Source organism: Notolepis coatsorum, assembly GCF_963971535.1.
Source record: "Notolepis coatsorum genome assembly, chromosome: 7".
Lineage (NCBI taxonomy): Eukaryota > Metazoa > Chordata > Actinopteri > Aulopiformes > Paralepididae > Notolepis > Notolepis coatsorum.
In genome coordinates this window covers 118857681-118879266 of record NC_140171.1, presented here as the reverse complement: position 1 = coordinate 118879266, position 21586 = coordinate 118857681, and the positions used below count along the sequence as shown (strand labels likewise).

General features: G+C 43.6%; 1 protein-coding gene across 1 annotated transcript in view; it reads right to left on the bottom strand.

Annotated features, from left to right (window-relative positions):
• The window catches only part of LOC311231736 (cubilin), a gene marked incomplete at both ends in the record, with an annotated part of 148654 nt that overhangs the window by 76785 nt on the left and 50283 nt on the right, over nt 1-21586 (bottom strand). Inside the window, 2 exons of the mRNA XM_084318359.1 lie at nt 7557-7745; nt 10473-10599. Of these exons, the coding sequence (XP_084174485.1) occupies nt 7557-7745; nt 10473-10599 (316 nt within the window). The remainder of the gene's footprint in view (nt 1-7556; nt 7746-10472; nt 10600-21586) is intronic.

The following is a 21586-nucleotide window of genomic DNA, read 5'->3' as shown; positions in this document are numbered from 1 at the left end:
CCCCCCTTAGCACAGCACTCCACAAGAGGCTACACCCCCCTGGGGCCAGTCGGCGCGCCGGGGAGACAACCCCCAAAGAGGTTGATCCCTCAATCCAGGCAACAGGCCCCAAGAGCATAACTCGACCTGTGCCCGGAGCACTGCGGACTAGACAGGCGCCTAAGGGGTCTACTGTGAGAACAGTACCCCGGCGGAAGGGGCGTTCGGTATGCTGTGCACCATGTCGCAACCTCCACAAACCCTCCAGCGGGGTCGAGGTTCAAGAGAAGGCTGACACAATTGGCAGACGTCATGAAAGGTGCGGGGGCACACTCATGGGCAGACGGGGTCAAGTCCGGCCTCAACCCGAGAGTCGACTCTGCTACCAACACACCGGGGAACCAACCACCCCCCTATGTTTAGTTTAACAGGAGGCGGTTGTTCCTTTAACCCACCAAGAAAAAACTCAGAAACATAACTGTGTGTATACACCGGCTATACAGGCAGTACAAGTGTTTCAGTTTTTTCGGGTATCACAGTAGCTAAAAAACTGATTGCATCACGTTGGTTTCAACCGGAAAAAATGTGCCGGAAAGTGTGGTTTCTTACATATCTTGATGTGATATATCAAGAAATATCAACAGCAAGAATTCTAGGGCTCAATGAATCCAAAATGTTAATGTGGTTAGAAGTGGTGGAGAGAATAAAAGCTAGCCTATAATGGTGATGTCTGGTTAGGAGTGAGGGATAATAGAGGTACTATCCAAGAGGGGGTCCGGGAGGGGGGGATTTGAGCTGGAGCATATGTGTGTAGGGTTTTAGAAAATAGGTATTCGGGGTATATTATATACTAACATTTATATAATTGTAACTTCGCTGGATATACACGGTATACGGTTAAAATGTTATTATTGACTATTTTTGTTTTATCCTGTTTCTGTACTTGCATATATTTTAACCACCTTTACTGAAAGTTTCATTATACATTGTGTGTTGAGTACTGACTTTTAATAAGTTTTGTTTTGCAATAATAAAAAAAAAAAAAAAAAAAAAAAGTGTTTCAGTTTTTAAAGGGTTAACCCAGGCCAACAGGTCGACGAAAACGAGTTCAAACCTGGGCCCGGCGGACCGGGACCTACACAGGGATGCCAGAGGGGTTCAACAGAAAACGCTCCTCGACAGCCCCCTCCCATCCCCGCCCAGCAGGGGGAGGGAGGGGTGAAAACAAAAGGACCAGGCCCCCTAACACAGCGCAAGGTACAACACAGTATGGACCAAGCACATCACTGTGAAGGGCAACTCGTAGTGGCATACATATGACACACACATCCATGATATCAATCCCTGCAACACCCGGGCCAACCCGGCATTTTCCCCCCGGAAAAGCACAAAGTCCTTCGGGGTACCAGAACAGCAGATCTGCGCCCCGGCGGACAACGGGTCAACTGACCTGGTCCGGCGCCACCAAGATGGTCAGTACGTGAATGCACTGCACCTGGTGGCCCACCCCACGGGCGTGAGACCCCTCTGCCAATGTTTTGATCTACTCCGTCATCTCCCCCCGGAGATGAACGTGAGCCGTCGAGTCTAACCTAGTACACTGGCGCTCGGTAGAGATAAAAAATCTCCTTCCCAGTCGCCCGCATAAAAGAAACGCCGTTTCCATGAATTGGGCAACCAAGGCGTGCCAGCCCATAACGTGGTTTCACACCGAAAGCACCCAGGGCCAGCGCTATGTACACGTCGAGACCCAAAAAACACATCAATGGTCAATTCTAATAGGAAAACCAGACAACGTCCCTTCCATGCTGTCTGGGACGAGCAGCAGGAAGCTGGTCAAATAAGACACAGAAATGGGTCCCATATCGAGGGGAAAAAAACCTGTCAACACCGCTCTGTACACAAGAGGGAGGACAGAGAATTCCCCAGAGAGACCTCCACGTGAGTAACAATTGAAAAGATATATGTAATTACTGAGCCAAGTGACCAAAGGCCCAATACACATTCCAATAAAGAGCAGAGCAGAAAACAAACAGTTTCCAACGCATCGCATCACCCAACCTTGACAATGACAGTGGTCCGTAGTACGGAGCCTGAAAGAACACACAGAAGTCTCATGACCAATGGAAACGCGGCCAGTGACGTATTCCATGGCCGGGGAATACCCGTGACCCACTTATCCTAATATGGCGTGGGACCAGGGAACTCCCCTCCCTCCCCTCCTTTCCCCTCCCTGTGACGCGCTGACCCCACAGCTCGACAGGGAGACCGACGAATAGGAGGTCCAACCCCCTGGCCAATCAGTAAAAGGGGGGAGGGGTTTATCAGTTCACCCCCTATGACCCCACACCCCGGATACGATGAAAATAACAAGCAGCACATGACACCAGTTGTCTAGCATGCTACATGAAAAGTGTATATACCTCTAGGATAAAGCTTAACAGTTTGCACGCCAGCCACAGACGATAAACTCGTTTGTGTAAAAAACTGGCTTTTATACAAGGCTTAGGCTCATGTGCGAAAAAACTTGCCATCCACATTTTTACACCTTTACCAAGTAAAGAAAAAACAACAGACGTTAAAGAGAGGGTCCAAAGACCTCGGTACAATAGCTACATGTGATCACTTCTGTAGGCTAACACTCAACTTAGTTGTGGACTCGATGCCACGTTTCCTAAACGTAACAGAATACACACAACCCCCTCAGATAAAAAAGGTAAAGTTCACTCTTACTACTGAAAGAAGAACGCCGTCTTTTATGATGAGAGAAGACAAGTCTTTCGACCGAGTGCTAGCCACACAGGCAGAGGCCTGCGGCCGTCCCTCCACTCCTGGCCTTCTTGGCGGAAGGCCCAGCAGCGGCGGCGGTGATGGTGGCAACGGCCGCAGGCCTCTGCCGGCGTTGCTTCCTCCGGACATCACCGGTGGCATCGGGTCGGGGGAAATGGGGCTGGAGCACGGAACGCTCCTCCTCCATCTTCCTGCAGGCTGCCGTCATCTGCTGCATGGCCGACCCGAATAGTCCAGCATCGGAGAGGGGGGCCGTGAGCAGCGGAATCCTCCTCTGGTCCGGCACCCGCGCCTGCTCCAGCCAAAGGTGGCGCTGGATGAGAGTGGCCAGGGCGCGCTCCTTCCCGGCGGCTATCGCCTGCAGCTGGGTTAGGTGCAGGATGGCTCCAGCCGCCTGGGCGTGAAGGTACCGTTGATGGTCATCTAATACCGACACGCCGGCCATCAGCCCCGACATGTAGCGCACCAGCTGCGCGATGTTGGAGGTCGCAGCCAGGCTCTGTGTCGAGGCGATGTACACCTGGTCACTGCATGATGCCAACTGCCTAGCCGACTTCCCCTGGGGAACCGGCTTCCTTAACGGCTCCCACACCATTTCGGGGCAAAGTATGGCTGCCATTGGGCTATCAAGCCGAGGCACCCCGTCCTTTAGCCCCTGGACCAAACCCACCAAATCAAATCAGATCAAATCAAATTTATTTGTAAGGCCCGACAACACACGTTAATGTCCCCATGGGCCGGACACGTCTTCTTTAAACAAGTCAAGAAGAAACATAACAATAAGTCAAGAACAAAACAAGAACACCATAACCACACAAGACCACCCGCGTGACTGGCACGTAGGCGGGGGTAAGGCCAACGATGCGGGATATTACCTGTCCCTGTGCCACGTAAGCCTCCATTGCTGGGAAGAATGGGCAGACAACACCTGTCTCTCTCACAGGACGACGTTGCCAGAGATGACCTATCATGTCATCAGGAACAGGTGCCGGCAGTGGCTGCAGCAACGCCACGCCATTAGCGGCTGCGGCGGCCGCCATGAGCTCGGGGAACAAGGCAAGCAACTCCTCTTGCATACCTTCCTCCACGTCACTCGCGTCCCTCGTGTATGGGAGGCTGCACCGGGCGCCAACGTCCGACGCGGCAGATAGCTGGGCATCTCGTCTCGGGGTTGGAGGTTCTAACCCAGTCCCAGAGTACAAGGAACCCCAAGGAGACGTAGCACCCCCTGCCACTCCCCGAGGGGGAGAGTGATACATCTCCGCTGGGCCTTCGAACAAGAGAGCTCCCGCCCCCTCCATGTAATCCTCAGTTTCCATTTTAAATGGAGAAGAGGCAAGAGAACTCTCGCTCGGCTCCAGCACAACACTAAAACCAGGCCGTTCACCCCCGCTGCTCGCCGTCTTACGACGAGAGCGAGCCGAGGCGAAGAGTCTGCGATGCAAATCGACCGACTTTCCCCTGGCTGGGGAACCAGGGCCGGAACCCGGCCACCTCACAGGAGATGGGGGCTCAACGGCCCCACACTCTCCACCGTGCGCAGCCCAGGCGCACCCGGCTGTCATGACCATGGAGCCAGAGATGCCCCACGACGCACGGAGGATGCCGCGATAGTGAAGCGCTGGTGGAGGGTAACGTTGTGACCGTCTAGACCCTCCGACAGCGAAGACATTATCTCTTAGTTTTTTCGGAAATTTGCGAGAGAGAAAAAACAAAGATACAATGTCAACGCAGCTCCTTTCCAACAACTATTTTGGCACTAAACTTAACGTGGTGTGTTACAGACACTTTTCGGTGGTGAAAATAGGGAAGGAGCTGATGGTGTGGCCACGCCCACGCTTATGTAGAGGAGCGGATGTGGGTGTGGCCAGGCGGATGGGTGTGTGCATGTGGAGAAAATTTTTTCATTATTAGACTGGATAAAGGGACAGTTCCACTACGAGCAGAGCGTAAGCTATCACAATATATAACAGAACACGAGGTTAAGAGAGGAGGAAAAAAACAGAGCTTTTTGACCTCCTCCATTTCCCATTTTCGGTGACAACTATGGTGCTTGTGAGTATGAATGCTTTATTCTATTGAGAGCCAGAACGGGATCCATGTAGGGATCTCTCTAGTTCTGTGAGCATTGATAACCATGTGATGTGTATTTGTCATTGATTAATCTCTATGTATTCTCAGATACTCTCTGGGACCTTTTCCAATAAACAACACTATGTGTAATAAGTTGAATTATGGCTTGGACAATCAGGAGTTAATACCTCCAGCTCTCTGGGAAAGGGAGCGGGGGTAACTCCTATCTCTTCTCTCCTACAGCAATATGTGCCCAAATGGCTCCTTTTCTGCAATCTAGCCTAGTTTAGCACAAATTAATGGAAGTGGATACGGACCACTAGCCCAAAACACCAGAGTTTTGAGCTAGGCTATAGTGGTCCGTATCCGCTTAAATTCAGTTGTGCCAAGCTACGCTAGATTACAGCCGGATAATACGGTAAAGCGTATTTCCCATAATGTTGCTGTGTTCCTTTAATATATTCTACCAGGGTAATCCTCCATAGCACTTGAAATACTCTACTGGTCCTCCTGCAACAAGACGAGAGAAGATAACTTTGGTATCCCCAGTGAGAAACAGCTCAACACAACTGTGAGAGAATGTACAGAGGCACATGGGACCACGAGAGAGAGAGAGAAATACTAAATACTATAATATAATAATAAAATAAAGACACAAGGCAGACGAAACACAAAGAGGAAGACAATTTTTCTCTCAGAGCAGCTCTGAAACACCACAAAAAGAGCTTCCTAATGATGAGGGGGAACCAAGTAATAATAAACAGATGCTTCAATACTTTCAGTGCTTCCGTGAAGGGCTCTGTTTATTGTAGTACATTAATTGGCCACCGGGGATTTAATTAGAGTGATGAGCAGATAAACCTCAGGGGGGGGGGACCCCCTCACTCCAACTCTGGAGAGCTACTTGTATTTGTCACCTGCTTAGTGTTGTGTCTATGCAAGGGAAAGCTGCGAGGCGGAGGCGTAATATACTGTTCTGTAACCATTATGTCAGCGGTACCGAGAACAAGCCCTCATTTTGTCACGGAACCCCACCTCATTGATCATACGCCTGTGATCTCCTGCCTCAGAGAGCAGATGTTGTAGCTATCCTCGTAATTCACCCTAATTCACCGTAGGATTGGGGGAAATCTGCAAGAGATGTGTCTGTAAAATGTCTACATCTGTTGTGGCAATCTACTCCTCACTGATGGAATCACTCCCACTTTGCTTAAGGCAGGGGTTGTGATAGCAACGTTTTCTCAAGATGAAGGTTCAACAACATCAATATTGTTGCTGCCGTGAGCTGGAGAGCCAATGAATTATGTAGTGAGGGCCCACATATTTCAACTGCACTGGCAAAGATCAGGAGTGACAGGGAGCTCCCCCACAGAAAGTCAACAGGACCAGAATGCAGTCAGCCTTTTGATCAAAATGCAGACCAAAATATTTTAGGCCTGCATTTGGGGAAATTAAAGGGATCCCATGACATTTTAAACTCCAGTCTTCTGTTACTTTCTAACAAACTATCATATACACCTGGGTAAAACAGAGTCCATTCTCTTCAGATCAAATAACAAACTCAGCAAAACCAACGGTTAAAGTGGGTGACAATATTGTCACAAGGAAAGATGAAATTACATACCTTGGTTCCATCCTAGAGGCAAATCTTTCCTGTGACAAAATGGCATCCAATATAATCAAAAAAGTCAACCAACGAACAATATTCTTGTACCGGTTATCCTCTCTGGTAAACAAGAATACCCTGAAGACTCTACCACTAAAAACAAGATTACAAACATCACAAAACAAACTGGTCAGACTACTGCTTGACCTTACTCCTAAAACCCACCTCACCCCTGCCCATTTTGACAACCTAGGATGGCTTAGAGTAGACGACAGAGTACAGCAACTTGCAATGGGCCTGGTCTACAAGATACACTACACCACTAAGGTACCCATGTACATGTCGAAATACTTCCCAAAGGTCAGTGAATACCACAACCACAACACCAGAGGGAGTTCCACAAATCATGTTCAACCCAGATTCGGCACAAACAAGGGTCTAAACACGTTTCGCAATTATGCCACATCAATGTGGAACGCCCTACCCACAGCCGTAAAAAATGTGAATCCCTACCCACCTTCAAAACCGCTCTCAAAGAGCACCTACGGGAGGCTGTAATTCAAAACTGGCCCCCGTAAATGTCTGAACCCCAATACCACCCACCCACCCCTATAATGTACAGTTCCCTCCCCCTCGTATGTATATATTTACTGTTAGGATCTCTGTTTAACAGTACTGTATATTTGCATATCTTGTATGTCACAAAATTAACAGTACTGCATATCTGTATGTCATGTATGTCATAAATGTCATGATTAGTTTAAATTAGATTATTAGATTAGATTTTTATATCTGTATCTGTATATTGTGTATGTCATAAATGTCATTATGAATTGAAAATGGAGGACCCTGATGTAAACAAGACGAAAGTCTTTCTCTGGTCTGCATCCCCTTAACAATTGTGTGTATTGAGCTGTACTGTATTGTACCCATTCTGCAATCTGTTAATAAAGTCGCCAATCAATCAATCAATCAATCGCCACGATAGAAAGGGTTTCTCTGGTGACACTTCTAATTAACTCAAGCTAACAAGCTAACCTACAACTAGAATTTGGCCCATTGGCTTCAATGAATGCTAACAAGCCATCTTCAGCTTAGCTTGTCTTACCCGGTGGATGGGATGTTGTGGTGGACTCAGTGGACGGTTGAGGGGTAGTCGTGGTGGGGATAAGGCTAGACTTGATGTAAGTCGCGCTGAAGCCTTTGGAGTTCAGAGTGGCGTCTGTTTTGAAACGGACCACCATCACATTGCCACTGGATTCCAACGGTTGTGGAAGCTTGTTCCCACAGAATTTACCTGTGACAAAGAAAATATCAGCATCAACAGGTGATGAACGGTGACCCACACTCAAATATTTATTCACGTATTATCCTGAAAAGTGCTTTAGATAATAACATCAAATGTTTTTTCAGCTATGGAAATAGCCTACTCTGTTCCAATACTTGACAATTTTATGTAAAACAAAATCGACCAAATCTAAATGTATTATTCAAGCTACTTGAACTCTGAACAAAGGTATCTTTGCAGACCATGCAGTCAAGGGTATACATTATAAAATGTTTATATCCATATAACTGTGGAATAATATCCCTCTATTTGGCAACTTTTCAACCCACACTTATAATGAAGCTAATTTTTTTATTTTATTAATTAGTTATTTTTTATTCATTGATGCCTAACAAAGCCCACAGCATGTTCTGACAGCAAAACACACACCATGCATTATTATTCAACTTTAAAATACAGAGAGCTTCTCAAATCACATGTGTTATGTGTTGATATTGTGGTATATTTTAAATCCCTCTTTAACTAATAAAACTGTATCTAGTATGTATTGATATTGTGATATTGGTGTGTATTTGTAAAGTAAGTAAATAGATAATACATAAAGTACTAATCATTAAAGCAGCATAGATACGAATGCAAGTTGAAAACGAACAGCAACTGTTATGGTACAACAGAAAGCTGACTGCAATATGTCATTGTTTGATTAATGTTCTTATTGTATAGATACAAAATAAGAAAAAATAAACCATACATACATACATGTCTTTGAAAAAATAAACCATACATACAGCTGCATATACATATCAAAAGTTTACATACATGTCATAGTTTCCAATAATTTCTACAACTCCTATTTTCTGTGATAGAGTGATTGGAGCACATACTTCTTTGTCACAAAAAGCCTTCATGAAGTTTGGTTCTTTTATGAATTTATTATGGGTCTACTGACCAAATCAGCTGGATAAAAAATATACATACAGCAATTATTGGAAACTCCAATAACACAATAAAACATGTTCTTTACATGTGTATGTAAATCTTTGGCCACAACTGTACATATATTATACTTACATATCAGGTCAAAACCTACTACCTAATCTACTACAGTATGTTAGCCTATGTGTTCAAAGTAGGTTTAATTTGGTGGAGAAACCGATGGCAGATTTATTTTATAGGTCAGTGCTACAGTGGGTGTACAAAGCATGCTCTTTGCCATCTGTGTTACAACCGTGGCCAGAGCGCGTCTATACTTTCCGTAGCCGCATTTCTGGCAAGACACTCTCTGATTGGCCGACGCCTGTTTCTACACTGATTAAGCTTAGGCACTCTTTCAAAGTTGGTTACGGTTAGAGTTTGTCTTAGAGCGTGACGGCAAGTTCTTTCGACGGTTAAGCTTAGGCACTCTTTCGAAGTTGGTTAAGGTTAGAGTTTGTCTTAGAGCATGGCGATAGAACGCCAGGTAGTTTGCAGGCTGTTCGACGCGGAAATGGGCAAAGACACAGCTCGTCACACGATTGGGCAACAGTGGCCAATCAGAGAGCGTCTGCCAGAAATGCGGCTACGGAAAGTATAGACGTGGCCAGAGCCTCTCCTCTCCCCTGCTGCTTCCACACCCTTATATGGGCAGCTTCCTACTCCAGCTTCCACACGTTGTCACCTGGGATCAATCAACGCACCTGAGACTTGTCTGCTCATCACCGACTCTGATATGAGCCCTACGCTTCCTGCCACTCACTGTCCGAGTGTTGCTTCACCAGCCGTGGTACTAGGTCCCTCTCTCTACTGTTGCTTGCTCTCTCTCTCTGTTTAATCTGCCGTGCTCTAACCTGTTCTCTCTGTTCGTCTCACCCCGAAACACCACCAGCCTGAACTCTTCCTGGGAATCATCAAGCCTGGACTCTTCCTGGGAATCACAAGGCCTGAACTCTTCCTGGGAATCATCTAGTCTGGAAGTTCCTACGAATCACATGGAGTGACCTTCCTCTCTCCTGTCGCACATTCCAAACATTCTTTAACCCTGTCTGCATGGTACCTTTGAATTAAACAACCTCATTCTCCTCTCCCCTGTGTTCTGCTCTTGGGCTCAAGTTAACGCTACCCTAATAATCTGCACATAAAAAGAAAATATACTTGCCTCTCATAAGTAGGTCAACAAATTTAAATAATGTACCAAAATCTAACACCAGAATCAATTAATAAGGATCTACTTGGTGTTTTATATCCTAATCTGATTCAGTTAGCCATTGAAGCCCAATCGTAGCCCAATGACAATGCTATCAAAGCCCAATCACCATGCCTCAAGGACTGTGTGATATCCTTGTAATGTTGTGAAATGTTTTCCAGTTAACCTTCTGTATTGTCGCAGTGAAAGTGTTAACCCTCTGTTAGTGTGGTAGTGAAAGTCTTAATGTACACATTCATCACAGAGTTGGTGAATGTGTAAATTTCAGAGGAAATGTGTAGGCTACAACCACAGTTTTAAAATAATAGAATCTACACACTGTTAAACTTGCTCTTGCTGTATTCATTGCGACCGACCTTTTGATCAAAGGATCTCTATCAGAGCGGATGTGCATGCTCTACTTTTACAACACAAATCACTGTTTTCCCATGTCTCCATTAACACATTCATTCACACACATACATAAAGTGACGATATTTTTAACACAAATGTTTTTGATCAAGTCAAACAGCACATTGGACAGAGGGAATAATATGGCGTGACGTTAAGCCTACCCAGTCTTTTAGAGCCGGCTTTGTGACCGTCAAGGACTTCCACGAAGTCTCCACAGACCTCAGGAACCAGGTCAAAGGCGGTGAATGTAAGTCGGATCTTCTCCCCATCCGGCACTGTGATCATCCACTGTCCACAACGCAAAACACAAGACGTGAGCCAGGTGTGACGGCAGTAGCACACTGTACAATATGGTTCACCGAAGCATAGCAATGATTCGATTCATAGCTGGAAGCATTGTTCCAGTTACAATTGATTAACAGTCACTGGCATCAATAAGACCATTCATACCAACAAGAATCAGATGGCCTTTGGCTTTGATCTGCTGTTATCCAAGTGGTGTGGATTAGAGGTCTGCATCCCTGCCCGGAGCCCGACGGGGCCTGACACGACCCGACGGGATCGGGCCGGGTAGTGCTCTGTTTTTGAATAAATAACTCAGGCTCGGCCGGGCCGCTCACTGCTCTCTCTCTCTCTCTCCCTTTTTTTGGGGCTGCCTGACCTTGCTAAAGCGTCTGTGCGACTACGCAAGGTGACACACACAAAACACACACACTGACAAAACACACACACACACACACACACACACACACACACACACACACACACACACACACACACACACACACACACACACACACACACACACACACACACACACACACACACACACACACACACACACACATACACACACACACACACACACGCACACACACACCTCCCTCTATGAATGAATGAATGAAAACTTTATTTAACAGATTGCAGAATGGGTACAATACAGTACAGCTCAATACACACAATTGTTAAGGGGATGCAGACCAGAGAAAGACTTTCGTCTTGTTTACATCAGGGTCCCCCATTTTCAATTCATCGTAACATATATGACATACACAACATGCATGACATCATGACATTCATGGCATAGGGCATATACCTGTGATCTGTCTTCGGTGGGTCAGGCAAAGTTGGCCAATCAGGCATTAGGCCTAACTGTTGCGCTGAATGGGTGAAGATGATTTATTATTAGCCTATGTTATGGCAACGTTTTTTGTTATTGGCTTTTGGACTGTTGCCGGACTTTCTTCAAAGAGGTAGGCCAAAGCCAAGGCCGCCGCTGGCCTGTTGTTGTGCTTTACTATGGCTTATATAAATGTTGCACACGTTGCTCTGCTCGAAACTTTTTTTCTGTGATTTCAGGAAGATTCAAGATAGCCTTCAATAAGTTTTAAATATTGTACTATTGGCCTAGTTAATAAATGTCCTTCCCATATTTGCAAAACAATGACGCAAAGCTTTATGTAATTGCAGCATATCCCACCCTGCGTGTGTGTAAACTTTAGCTTATGTGTATTTAAAATTGTGTACAGTAAACAAAAATAAAATAAGCAGTTTAGCCCATGCTGCTGCTGTGTCTTTCAGCACTATTTATGATATCTTGTATTAATCAGTCAGGCTTGGAATATAACATTCCGGGTTTTGACTCGGGCTGTTTTATCCATCCTTGTACTCAATGGGCCACCGCTTTAAAAGAAAGGGATTTTCACTGTGCGTTGCAGTGTTTGCAGGGCTATATCTATATTCTATATTATAGCTATGGAGACAATACTATGGCTCATTTGACAGTAAAGTTATCTCTCGTCCAACATGTGAAAAAGAATACATTTGTTCATGTATACGTTCGCGTGTTATACCGTGGTGAATATTGTATAGTTTCAGAGTGATCCTGGCTAATTCCTGGTAACTGCGTTATGGAGCGATATGTGAATTTTGCTAAAAGCGTTGGTAACACTTTAGAATAACACTCAATTATAAGACCTTTATATAGATAATGAACTAATCATGAACAAATCATTTATATACATTCGTAAATTATTATTAAATCATTTATAACTATATTTGTATAACATTTACAAATTAGTTCTACATTATTATAACTCATGAATGAAAAAACTACTATACTGTACCTCCATTTATTTGTTCATGTTCAACAAATGATTGGTTAAGACATTCATAAAACATCTATAAATCATTTGCAGATGCTATTGTGTGCCCTAATCTAAAGTGAAGCCTATTTATCATTAACAAATGTCTAATAGTTTGTTTATTTGTGGACTTTTATGAATACACTCAAAGCAATTACCAGACTTGTCTTTTCATGTTTAACAAATGATTTGTTAAGACATTCATAAAACATCTATAAATCATTTGCAGATGCTATTGTGTGCCCTAATCTGAAGTGAAGACTATTCATCATTCATTCATCATTAACAAATGTCTAATAGTTTGTTAAATATTTGTTGACTTTTTCATCACGTTACAAATGTTGTAGACAGCTTTCGGATCCACCCTTCTTTGTGACATAAAACAGTGACAGAATTCGGGTTATAGATAAATGCAATTTTATTAGCACAAACAAAGCAACAACCAATAAACATTGTTTGTAATAAAAAGAAAAAGAGTCTCTTTTGACATGCCATACACATGTAACCTGGGACACACTAGGAGTATGTAGAGGAGGTCACTTGAGACTTGAAAGTTCACGTTTGTTCTCATCAGTTTGAATGGAGCTACACGTTATACTAGCAGAGCCAATGAATTTGTGATGCCCCACGCTTTTAAGGTATGAGCAGGCTAAACACCCTTTTTGTTGGTAAATCTATTCCATCATTTCCGACCTACAACTTAATAGTCCTATATTTTGTGTAGACGTACTTGATGTGGTTGGACCTTTCCTCATTCCTGTGAACGCAGTTGCTGGCTGGCTAATGTGCGCTCAGTATATGTATGTAGTTAGTAAGTAAGTAAGTAAGTAAGTAAGTAAGTAAGTAAGTAAGTAAGTAAGTAAGTAAGTAAGTAAGTAAGTAAGTAAGTAAGTAAGTAAACTTTATTTGTATAGCACCTTTCTCAGATAAAATCACAAAGTGCTTCACAGAAGTAAAACATAGCAACATAGAGATGAACGCACTACACATAAAACAATTCTGAGACATCGTAAGCATAGGCATAGTTACAATTAAATAACTAAATATGAGTGCAACTAAAAACAAAACAATTATAAATAAATAAACAACGTATACAACCAGGAATTATTTAAAAGCCTGTCTGAATAAAAACGTTTTCAACTGTTCCTTAAAAGTGGATAGGGAGTCAAGTGAACGCATAGAAAGGGGGAGGGTGTTCCAAAGGGTAGGGGCCATAAATTGGAAGGACCGGTCACCTTTTGTTATTAACCGGGTCCGTGGGACAACCAGGAGATTTTGGTGGGAGGACCTAAGTGCACGACTGGGGGAGTAGGGGCGCAGTAAATTAAAAATGTACACAGGGGATCTACCTTGGAGGGCTTTAAAAGTTAAAACAAGAATTTTAAAATGGACACGATAATTAATGGGGAGCCAATGTAGAGTGGATAAAATAGGGGTGATGTGGGCACGCCTACTTGTCCCAGTTAAAAGCCTTGCCGCTGCGTTTTGAATGATTTGCAAGCGGTTTAGCACAGATTTATCCAGACAGGTAAAAATTGAATTGCAATAGTCCAGGCGTGATGAAATAAAAGCATGGATGATCATTTCCATTTCAGCTCTAGAAACAACAAATCTTAATTTGGCAATGTTTCTGAGCTGATAAAAACATGACCGTGTGAGCTGGTTGACATGGCTGTTAAAAGACAGAGAGTCATCAAAAATTACACCTAAGTTCCTCACATGAGGTTTGACACACTGACCCAAGGGTCCAATAGAATTTTTTATAATGGGGATGATGTGGTCGGGAGCAATAATGAGGGCTTCTGTCTTACTTGCATTAAGCTGAAGGAAATGATCAGCCATCCAGCTCTTGATGGCATCGATGCATTCATTAATAATGCAAAAACGATTACACTCACTGGGCTTAAAAGAACAATACAATTGGATGTCATCCGCATAAAATTGATAAAATATTCCATTAAAACGTTTAATAATCTGGTTTAGGGGAAACATATATAGGGAGAACAGCATTGGCCCTAGCACAGAACCCTGCGGAACCCCACAGGACAGTGGGGTAGAGTCCGACATGAACTGACCCACTGACACAGAAAAGCTTCTATCAGCTAGGTAAGATGAGAACCATCTCAGTGCTGACCCAGAGATCCCAAACACATCATTGAGCCTACGCACCATAACCACATGATCAACCGTGTCAAAGGCTGCACTGAGGTCCAATAAAACTAATAGTGAGTGTTTACCATCATCTGCAGCCATTACAATGTCATTGGTAACCTTAAGAAGGGCTGTTTCGGTGGAATGAAATTTCCGAAAGCCTGATTGGAATGGGTCATGCAGATTATGGGTTTCTAGAACCATGAGAAGCTGCTCAGCCACAATTTTCTCCAGCACCTTGGACAGCAGAGGTAGTTTGGAGATTGGTCTATAATTCTCAGGAAGAGAGGGGTCTAGGTTAGCCTTTTTTAAAAGAGGTTGAACTATGGCATGTTTAAAAAGGCTAGGGACAGAACCTGATGCCAGAGAGCGGTTAATTATTGACAGAATTGTGGGACCAATTGAGTCAAGGACCTCTAAAATCATGGATGAGGGAACAGCATCAAGGCGATTAAAAGAGGGTTTCGTTTTGTGCAGCACTATAGAAACCTGCTCTAAGGTGACTGGAGAGAGAACGAGTCTAGCAGCGTGAGAGGAGGAGAGACAGTGGTAGGAAGGCTGTCTTCCCTTGTTGGATGATATTAGATTAGCAAAATATGCAGTTCTTGCATCCCTTATCATGTCATTAAACTGGATCAATAGCTCCTTGAGATGTAACCTGTGGACTTCAAGCTTGGAGGCTTTCCATAAACGCTCTGTCTTTCTACACTGACGTCTAAAACTGCGGATAGACTCATTGAACCAGGGAGTAGAATTGGTACGGGAGGCAGGTCTGGATTTAAAAGGAGCAACTATGTCCAAAATAGTGGAACATTGGTCATGAAAAGACTGCACAAGGGACTATAACTCATTGCAATTGGACAGAACATCAGAGTCAAATAATGTTGAAAATGTATCTGCAGAGTTTTGCTTAATTATACGTCTGTGCGTCATCTGGTTATGAGGGAGCACATCAGAGTTAAAACAAACATCAAAAAGTATACACTTATGGTCACTCAGATGGAAATCCTGGAGGTTGACATTCTTAATGTTTAACCCATGTGAGAAAACTAAATCTAAAGTATGCCCGGCTACATGAGTAGGACCCGAAATATGCTGAACAAAATTAAAAGAGTCAGTAATCGCGAGAAAATCTGATGCGGCCTTTGATGTGACGTCATCAACATGAAAATTAAAATCACCGGTGACCAGCACGTTGTCCAGCTTAATCACTGATGTAAGTAACTCAGTAAACTCGGTTAAAAAAGACTAGTGGAGCCAGGAGGGCGATAAATTAAAATACAATAAAATGGATGCGCTCTGCCAACTATGGTGATTTGTAGTTCAAAGGATTGAAAGGACTCAGAGTTCACTGTCCGACATGCAATACAAGTTTTATGAACCAACGCAAGGCCACCTCCACGACCAGATATCCGTGGAGTGCTAATGGAGCTACAGTTCGGCGGACAGAGTTCATTGAGATGAGTCTGTTCCAGATCTCTTTGCCAAGTCTCTACAAGAAATAGACAGCTTAACTCTTCCCGGACAAAAAGGTCATTTATAATAAAAGACTTGTTGGTTATGGATCGAGGATTGAGGAGGGCCATTTTAATAGTGGAGCTATTCTCTGGGTTAGCTGGAGTACCTATGGATAGTGCGTGCAGGTGACCCCCTCTACATCGCCTGCCCACCGGCAGTTTACTTGGCCTGTAGCCCACAATTGTTGGAATGGGAGCGGGAGGCGGGGAGGAGAGGGCACAATGATAATTAATGTACATCAAATTGTCTCTTTGTAATGTATGTAGGCCTACAGGTAGCTGCGTAATAGGCTCTTCGTAAGTTACAGCTTGGAGGGGCTGCACTTGTGACATGTCATGGTGGAGGGAGTGGTGCTGAGAAGACCTATAGTCCTGACATCACTTTGAGGCAGACCTGACATAGCAGTGGAAATTGCTAGCTAGGACTTTTCTTCCCTTGGTGTTGGGATGTAATCTGTCACGGTACAGGCTAGGTTTTTTCCAAAATGCATCAAAGTTGCTGATGTAACCAAAACCACGAGCATCGCAAATGCCAGATAACCATCTATCAGCACTGTATGTCCGGCTAAAATCTCCGGAGCCTCGGTCAAGAGTGGGGAGTAAACCAGAGAATATACATTTTTTCCCCAGGCATTCTATAATCATTCCCAGTGTCTTGTAATCATTGCCTAGCTTGATTGACCCCCCCTTACCCCGGATGTCATTTGTGCCAACATGGACAATCACTGTGTGTGCTGACTTGTTGCGTTCAACAATACCTGGGAGGAATTGAATTAAATCCAGAATTTTAGCCCCGGAGTAAGAGTATGAGATGGCATTTGGGATGTTAACATATCTGACAATAGAGTCACCCAGGACGATATACTCTGGAGGGGGGATGTGAAAGCTAGTGAACTTGGGGCCAGCTGTGCTAGCCTTAGCTGAGTTGCTAGCACCAGGGGAAACACTAGCTATGGTAGCAGCATTAACCACGGAGGGGGTAGGGATAGCTAAGCTTGTAGCATCAACACCAGAGAGGAGGGAAAGGGTAAAGTTGGCTATGCTATCCAACGCTAGCAATCCTGTGCTAGCAGGTGTGTCCATAGACTCTGCATCCGATCCATTCAGAGTAGGAGACTCCGGCACAGGATCCTGCAGGCGACCACGCTTGGCCACCGGAGAGCAAAAGTCAGGAGGATGCTGTAGCGAGAGGGGCGAGAGAGCAGGACTCCGGGAGGGAGCCCGCTTCCTGCTGCGGGGCACCTGGCAGCCGTTCCCATCAGGCGGCCACGAGGCAGAGCAGGCACTGTCAATGAATGAATGTAGTCCTGGAAAATAGTATGTGGGCCGACGTGTGTATGCTACATGAGGGTAATAATTATTTGTATTTTCAGGCTGTATAGGCGCCGATACAGCCTGAAAATACAAATTATCACCCTTGTGTCATCATCACATACTGAGCACACATTAGGAACAAACAGCATTCAAATATGTAACGTTAGTGCCAACCACATCAAGTACGTCTACACAAAATATAGGACTATTAAGTTGTAGGTCGGAAATGATGGAATAGATTTACCAACAAAAAGTGTGTTTAGCCTGCTCATACCTTAAAAGCGTGGGGCAGCACAAATTCATTGGCTCTGCTAGTATAACATGTAGCTCCATTCAAACTGACGAGAACAAACGTGAACTTTCAACTTTCAAGTCTCAAGTGACTTCCTACATACTCCTAGTGTCCCCCAGGTTACATGTATATGGCGTGTCAAAAGAGACTCTTTTTCTTTTGATTACAAACAATGTTTATTGGTTGTTGCTTTGTTTGTGCTAATAAAACTGCATTTATCTATAACCCGAATTCTGTCACTGTTTTATGTCACAAAGAAGGGTGGATCCGAAAGCTGTCTACAACATTTGTAACGTGATGAAAAAGTCAACAAATATTTAACAAACTATTAGACATTTGTTAATGATGAATGAATGATGAATAGTCTTCACTTCAGATTAGGGCACACAATAGCATCTGCAAATGATTTATAGATGTTTTATGAATGTCTTAACAAATCATTTGTTGAACATGAACAAATAAATGGAGGTACAGTATAGTCGTTTTTTCATATCCATTTTTCAAAGCATCTACAAATGTGTTACTACACATCAAACAACATTATTTAATGATGAACAAATCAAGTACAAACAATGTTGATAATGAGTTATAAATAATGTAGAACTAATTTGTAAATGTTATACAAATATAGTTATAAATGATTTAATAATAATTTACGAATGTATATAAATGATTTGTTCATGATTAGTTCATTATCTACAAATAAGTTATAAAGTGTTATTATAAAGTGTTACCAAAGCGTACGCGTTGCTCGCCTGGACATGCTACTGTTTCCAAATAAAAGGTATATAATAGCTATTATGTTTCATCATGAATGCATGAAAGGGGGGGGGTAGTTTTTTGATGCTTTGATCGCCAGCAACTGCATTCGTTTTGAATACTACATACGTTGATCGGCTGGATTGATATGAAATCATTGTAGGATCAAGGTGGAATTGATGTCAGATAGTCCTTACCTTTGATCTGGGTTATTTCAAAAATAATATTCCAATTATCTGATCATGATTTCCAGTATTGATGTCGATCGGGTCCCTGACATGAAGTGGCTAGAAGCAACCAGCCATTACCAAAGTGTATGAGGTCACTACTAGTATATAAGGTTAAGCTCTGGGCCCTCATTTATCAACAATTCTTAGAAAGTGTTCTATTTTCGTTCTTAAGCCCAGAATTTAGAATGTGTGTACGTACAGAAAAATCGGGATTTATCACACGTGCGTAGACGTGTCCCACGCACACCTGCAAGTACTCTGTGTTGATAAATATCATTTGATCTATGCTCCACGCTCATGCACGGTTTTACGTATTTGCATATAGAACCGCCCGTAATTAACCATAATATGGTAATGAAACACCCCCATGAAATGTGGAAAAGTGGACTAAACCGAGCGAACGCCTGGGAGAAATACGCGACAGGCTGACAGACGTGTACACGGTGATGTCGGAAACAGTTGGATATGATATCTATTAACTTCCTAAAGACCATTGCTGCCTGGGCAGCGCAAACACTAATAAAGACCGTTAACCACTGTTTGCCATTGGTGTCATTAATAACCATGCTGGAATATGACTGCTTTTTCTTCGCTTCGTTCGATTAATACCCAGGGATTAAAGTTCTCTGTCAATTTCATTCCAAATCGCGAAGGATTTTCCGTAAATGTTCTACCTGCATATGATTTGTAGAGGCATACAATCTATTTTGATGTCGGTATTAGGTAGCCTATATAAACAATAAATAGAGGCAATAAATAATATGACAGCATATACAAGAACCTTTCTATTCACATAACTGCATTTGTGATGGGGCTTTGACAGCTACATGCGTGGTACAGTAACAGTCTATTGCTCGATCCATCTCCAATATCACGATGGACCGTGCCGGTGGCCAAAGACCCGAGGGTGGAGACTGACTTGAATGTGCATGGGGATGGCATTTGTGCGTTTTGTTCCACGCTCGGTCTCAAATTGCGGTACAAATGAAGGAGGTGTCTCGGGTATAGCGGTCTCTAGTTGTACTAAGTTGAACTAATGCTTGGACATTCAAAATTCCTCTTCAGCTCTCTGGGTTCAGGGAGCTGGGGCTTATTCCTGACTCCTCTCTTTCGGTCGGGGGTCAGGGACTGCAGCCCCCTCAACATCGACGGGGCACCGGTTGAGAGAGTGAACAGTTTTAAGTACCTCGGAGTCCACATATCCAAGGACTTGACATGGACCACACACATTGACAGTGTTATCAAGAAGGCACGACAATGCCTCTACTTCCTGAGGCGCTTAAGGAAGTTCAACGTGAGTCAGAAGATCCTCAAGAACTTCTACTCATGCACAATAGAGAGCATCCTGACTGGCAATATCACCTCCTGGTTTGGGAATAGCACTGCACAAGACCGCAGCAGACTACAGAGTGGCCCGTTCAGCCGAACGCACAATTGGAGGGGGGCTTCCCACTCTCCAAGGCATTTACGACAAGCGGTGCATGGGCAAGGCTAAGAGAATAAACAAAGACTCCAGCCACCCAAACAACTGCCTCTTTGAACTGCTGCGGTCAGGCAAGCGATACCGGAGTCTCATGGCAAGCACAGAGAGACTCAGAAGGGGCTTCTATCCCCAGGCCATCAAGATGCTCAATGAACAATGATTGAACAATGAACAATAACAGGCCATCAACGCACCCACAGCACACACACACTCACTTTAAATAAACAACACACTGTAGCACCCACTTTACCACACTTTACACTTTTACACTTTACACTTTATATTTATATTATTGGTAAGGGAATTGCACATCTCTCATTCCTTATTCCTTATTGCACCTCACTACCACAAGGTGGCACCACAAGCTAAGCTAAGCTATACCTCCCAATTTTTTTGTACCAGATGTACATATTGTATATAGAGGTATACTGAACAATTGTTGTTTACACTTGTTTTTACTTGACTTCTTGACTTCTTGACTTTCTATTTTATACTTATTTAAACTATCTTGTTATTACCTAGCACACTCTCAGGAGCAAAACAGAAAGAAACATTTCATGCAAAGTATTCTGTATTTCTGTATGACAAATAATAAAGAAACTTGAACTTGAACTTGAACTCTTTCAGCAATGTGTAACCAAAATAACTCCTTACATTAAAAGGTGGCTTCACAGCTACATTGATCTGTCATAGACAATTGGCGGAAGGTATTACTGTCCATTGGTTTATTAAAAAATTAGAACCTAATGTCAACTCTGTCCAACAAATGGATACAAGTAATTGAAAATGTATTAAAAACAGATGTAGACGGACAGACACAGTAGATCAATGTAGCCGCATAACGTTAAAGATCAAAGTAAGCGCACTACAGATATTGAGCATCATTTTGCAATGATTTGTATTTTCATAATTTCTTTGGTCACTGACATGATGATACCAATGGTAATATCATGGTATTTTCATAATTTTATGGTCACTGCCATGATGCAAAAGTAAAGTGATTAGCCAGATGGTTTGTTACAAAGAGGCTACATAGAAACGTGAAGCTTGAAGGCCGCTGCATGGCGCACGGTACAGTAGGAGAGAGAGATGGTTCATTACAATGCAGTCTAGACGCTGAAGCAAATGACCATCTGCGACGGCACGTCTCCCCCCTGTCCTCCAACTCTGCTGTCTCCAGGGTTACAGCTTGAGCTGCACAAGGCCAATAACTTAATAACGGCATATAACATAAATAATCTCTTTTTTCTTCCCCCTCATTTGGACAGAGGCTAAGCTGAGCCAGAAAGACAGCAGGAGAAGACAGGATGAGATGCAACAGGAGAGAGGCCACATACAAGCCGAGCGAGATTAAAGGTGCACTATGCAGCTTTCAGAGAGAAATC